The sequence below is a fragment of the Buceros rhinoceros genome, unplaced genomic scaffold (genome assembly GCF_000710305.1).
Source record: "Buceros rhinoceros silvestris isolate BGI_N320 unplaced genomic scaffold, ASM71030v1 scaffold25484, whole genome shotgun sequence".
In the NCBI taxonomy this organism is placed as follows: Eukaryota; Metazoa; Chordata; class Aves; order Bucerotiformes; family Bucerotidae; genus Buceros; species Buceros rhinoceros.
This window is the reverse complement of record NW_010409338.1, coordinates 1,340-6,092: the sequence shown is the minus strand read 5'-3', so window position 1 is coordinate 6,092 and position 4,753 is coordinate 1,340. Positions and strand designations below refer to the sequence as shown.

General features: G+C 56.4%; 1 protein-coding gene across 1 annotated transcript in view; it reads right to left on the bottom strand.

Moving 5' to 3' along the window:
• The window catches only part of SLC39A11 (solute carrier family 39, member 11), a gene marked incomplete at both ends in the record, with an annotated part of 26,549 nt that overhangs the window by 21,302 nt on the left and 494 nt on the right, over positions 1-4,753 (bottom strand). Inside the window, one exon of the mRNA XM_010135213.1 lies at positions 4,078-4,116. Within this exon, the coding sequence (XP_010133515.1) occupies positions 4,078-4,116 (39 nt within the window). The remainder of the gene's footprint in view (positions 1-4,077; positions 4,117-4,753) is intronic.

Sequence of the window (4,753 nt, the reverse complement as noted above, 5' to 3'; positions counted from 1 at the left end):
TGTCACGGAACAAGCTGGTAAAAGAGAAAAGGCCTGCCTGGGCTCCCCTCAGATCAGTAAAACATGGAGCCACTTCAGCAGAGGGTACGATTCTATGCACAAAGCCTTCCCCTCACGCCAGCCCCGCTCAGCCCAGCCAGGATGGGGAGCAGGGGACCCCCAGCTCTGGCTGGTTGGCACCAGGACCTGCCCCTCCTGCCAAACTACATCTGGAGATTTTCGCAGAGTCGTGCTCCAGAGCCAAGATGCAACAACACTGTGAGTCCACCAGCTCTTGGGAAAACGAGCTGTGGTTGATGGGGGAGGAGAAAGCCAGCAGAAGGCAGCTGCGTGTCTAAAGCACCCCCGGGTTGTGGGGACCCCAAACCCTTCCTGGGATACAGCAGTGTAACCAGAGACAAAACTGGAACTCAAAACCCGACTGCCTTGTGCTACAGAAAATGACTGAAGCCGGATCTGTGTCCTCACACTGATGGGGAAACCCTCAAAACATTCAGGCAGCAGGATTTATAAGCACACTGTGCCCCAGCACCACTCCTGGGGCTTGACGGGTCCCCACCACTGAGCGCAGGCAGGGACTCGATGTGGGTGCCCGGTCCAGGCTCTCCCAGATGCTGTGGTGCCAACCCTCCTCCTCCCAGACCGCAGAGCCAGCAGCACCCCAGCTCAGCCCTCACAGCTTCAGAGCTCTTCTCCTGCAAACACAGAATAAACAGGGCAATGACCTTCACCCCGGCTGCAGCTGGTCCTGCTGGACCCCGGGGCAAGGGTCCCTGCATGTCCAGCTCTGCTCTCACACCACTGTGTTAAAATCAAAGCCCTCATCTCCTCCGCTGCAGCGGACTGTCTAGTCACACTCGTGCTCGATCACCGAGATGCGAACGGCAGCTTCAAGGGGAGCAGCCCCGTTAACAGCACATGGACCAGAAATCCCAAGTCGCTGCCAGGCGAAGGAGATCCCCTTGGCAGGACGGGAAAGGAAAGCAGAAGGTGGGAGACTGGCAGGAGACTTTCCCTGCCAACCTTCTTCGCTTGACTTCATCAAGGCTCCAGCAAGAAGCAGCCTCAGCAGAGCCACATGAGTTACTGCTGCTGTTCTACACAGCTCTGAAAGGGGATGTTCAACCCCCGACATGTCTGGCGGGGTTTAAAGAGCGCGTCTTGGCAATTTTCTGCTTCACCCGGGACAGAGGAAGAAATCGAACCGCGACCCGGTTAGAGGAACCGCCCCGTGGCAGGGAGGAGGGCTCGGAGCGTCTGTGTAGCGTTTGCGACGTGAGAGAGCACAGAACCTCCAGGATAACACCGAGGTAACAGCGAATGCCTGGAAAAACGTCTTATTTAAGAATATGAAGATTTAAGATAAAAGCCAGAATTCCACATCAGCTGCCCAAGCAAGCAAAGCCTCGTCTCCATGGAAACACATCACCTCAGAGGCTTTCGCATACAAAACCCTGATTATCCGCGCTTTCCAGAAAGGGAACTGAGGCAGCGAGAAGCTCAACACTCAGACACCGAGCGGAGGGACCAGGCTGGAAGACACTGAGCTCCTCCACACCAGCCACATGGGTCCCCTTCACCGAGATGACACTTGTGCCATCAGACTGGTCAGCTCGAGCTGTGCCAAAAGGGGCTCTCGCTTTGCGGTCAGGATGCTCCCAGCACACGCAGGCAGCTCTCCCAGCCTGCAGCAGTGTGACCACGTGCCCAAGCTTATGCCAGCTCCCCCAGATCAGATGGTGCCTCTGAGGCGAAGGAAGCACCAAGCCACAACTTTCTGGATCCCAAAGTAACGCTCCACATGCCGGACCGTCCTCTTCCTGCCCCACGTCCTCCCCCAGCTCCGCAGGGGTAGAGAAGTTTTTAATTAACTCTGGATTTATTTTGCTTTGCAAGCACCTGGAAGACAAGCAGGCAAACGGTTCCTGAGAGGAGAGAACCATCCTGCTTCCCAATGGTCCTGGTCTCCACACACCTGCCTGGAACCCAGACAGTTATCAGGGACCCTGAGCTGAGCACCAAAACAGCACGACTTGAAGCAGCCACCTGCCTCCGGGAGGGCAGGAAAAGGAGGTTTGCTGGCTCAGACAGAGCACAGAGGAAGTTTAATTAAACCCAGCAGCCAAGATTTCAGAGTGCAGATAACAAGGGATTTAAGGTCTGTCTGTCTCTGTCCCAGCACTCGGAGGAACAGCCCATCTGTATCTGCAGGAGATGTACCCTAAAGTCACGGCAGTTAAACAGAAATCCCTCAGAGCAAGTGGTGTCCATGACCACAGCAACGCTCCTGCCTGAAGAAACACTTCTTAAAGTGGAGAAGAGGGGGAAACTAGTACAAACAGGTTTCAAAACCATCTGCTCTTGCCCTACACAAGACCAGGCTGCTGAGTAGGGGATACACCAGCCCCTGGTCAGACACAAAGCAGGGAGACACTGGCACATCTGGAGCAAACCGAGTCAAGAGGAAGATAAAAGTTCCAACCTCCGGTGCTTTGCCACATCACTGCACCCAACCACTCATCCACTGAGCACAGACCTGCTCCCAGTGAGCCCAGTGGCCCTGGAAGCAGCCGCAGCACAGTCACCTGTCACCTCTGGCACCTTCCTCCAGAAGGGCCGGTCCTGGCCGCGCCACATCCAGGCAGGACCACAGTGACCCTGGGTGACACGGGCAGCTCGCCCCAACCAGCACCTGCTCCAGCAGCTGAAACCTATAAACCTGACCTAAAAACCTTCACAAATTGCAGCCCGTGGGTGGTTTATGTGGCAACACCTTCTGCCAGCCGGTCCCTGTCACCGCAGGTTTCCGCACTGTCGTTCCCTCCAGGCACTGCAGCAAGCCCAGAAAAAACTTCCCCTTCCCTGCTCCGAGCACAGTAATTGGAAGAAGCTGGAGGGAAAGCAAATGTTTGCCGGACCTCTGCTTCGCCAGCCCAGCCACACCTCTGCCGCACAGGGATGACTCACTGCTCCGAGCAGGGCAACGTGGTGGCCGTGACAAGGATGGCATCATCTCGGGCAGCACCCGAGCCAGCCCTCAGCGGAGGCAAACACCCCACAGCTTCCTGGACCCTCCCCAGCCACAGGACAATCATAGGGCTGTGTCAGGAGCAGTGCCATGGCGAGGACACAGCCCTGCCCACACTGTTCCCAGCAGCGTCTCCCCGACACCACAGACGTGGCTCTGAACTCTTGGCTTGCAGGGACCAGGGTGTGTCTTTCAGAGAAAAACAGCTCAGAAAGCAAAGCCCCAAGGAAAGCTCCAGAACAGGCAATTCCTAACACAAGCAATTAATTCATGAGTGATGGCTCAAGAACCTGCTACCACCGATGAGCTGGATTATTCACACCATCAGCAGGTCACAGGCACGTTCCAGGGAAGATTGCTAGGGAGCAAACCCAGCTTTGAGGCCTTTCATACCCCTCACCGCGGGAGGCTCTTGCTGGGTGTTGGGAACAGCACCAGAGCTGCAAACCCAACCTGCACCGGCATCAGCGGCATCACAGGGAGGGGGGAGACCCGCTCCACACACAGCCTCGGCACGAGCAGCATCACCCCAGCAGCTGGGCAGTGGGAGAAGTTCTACGGTCACAACCCCCAGCACAAGTTCAAGCCACACAGTGTCATGTCTTCCTTCTAGAAAGATGTCATAAGCCCCACACTTAGGGAGCACCCTTGATGTAGCGTCTATTCCTCCTTCTCCCAAGGGCTTAAAGCGCCCATGCTCTGCAGGAGAGTGAGAAGCATGAAACTGTGCACAGCAGCCTCCAGGAGAAGGCTCTTTGCCCATCTTCATCGCACTAGTGCTCCACGAGGAGTGACTCAGAACTCCAAGGAAACGAGAGGAGTTTAACCCAAGAAAGCCAAATGCAGCATGGGCCACTTGACATCCTCACGACCCTGCTCAGGCCGCCACCGAGACACGGCTAGGTACGCCCAGCCCCACTCACGCTCCTCCTTGCCCCACCTGCCCCTCGGGCAACCATCCAAGAGACACTAACGTGAGCAGGCAGCCAAGCGAAGCGTCAGCAGGAGACCACGGGCAGGGCCCGGGAGCAGCAGGATGCTGTACTTACCCCCGCCGCGAAGCCTAAGCTCCCATCCAGGATCCGCCTCTGTAAAACAACAAGGACAAAACACACAGTTCACTCCCAGTAGAAGCAGCAAAGTGCAACCACCGTGGTGGGGGAAGCCAGCTGCGCCGAGATAATTTTCTTCCCCCCACTTTTCTGCAGCCCAGCTAGGGCTTGGCAGGAACCCTCCTGCCCGTCTGTGCATGCTGCCCTGATTTTCAACCCCATGAAGATTTTCCTCTAATAATTTTTTTTCCTCTAATAACAGGCGGCTGCCCACAAAGCCATGAGTCTTCCCGTAACCCAGCACGTATCCTGCCCACTTCGCTCCCAGGGCAGCTCTTCCTCCTTAGCACACCACCCTCCCCCAAGAAGAAAACCAACGTGCGGCTGCAAAGGGAATCTCGCTTTGCAACGAACTCCTGAATAAATCATCACAAGAGAGAGGCATAAATAATAAATCCATCTGGGCAATTCTGGAGCACAGCAGCGAGGGGGGGCCTTTAATTTCGGAATACAGGATGACTTAACAATGAGCACTTTGCTTGTTGTGAGCGCGGCCTGACCCGGATCCCGTGCGGGAGGAGGAGCAGCTAAACCAGGTGACGGAGGAGAACCTGCTGTTCCGAGCACAGATCCTGCCCGTGGCTCTGCCCCGTCTCCCATCGCCGCGGGCTGC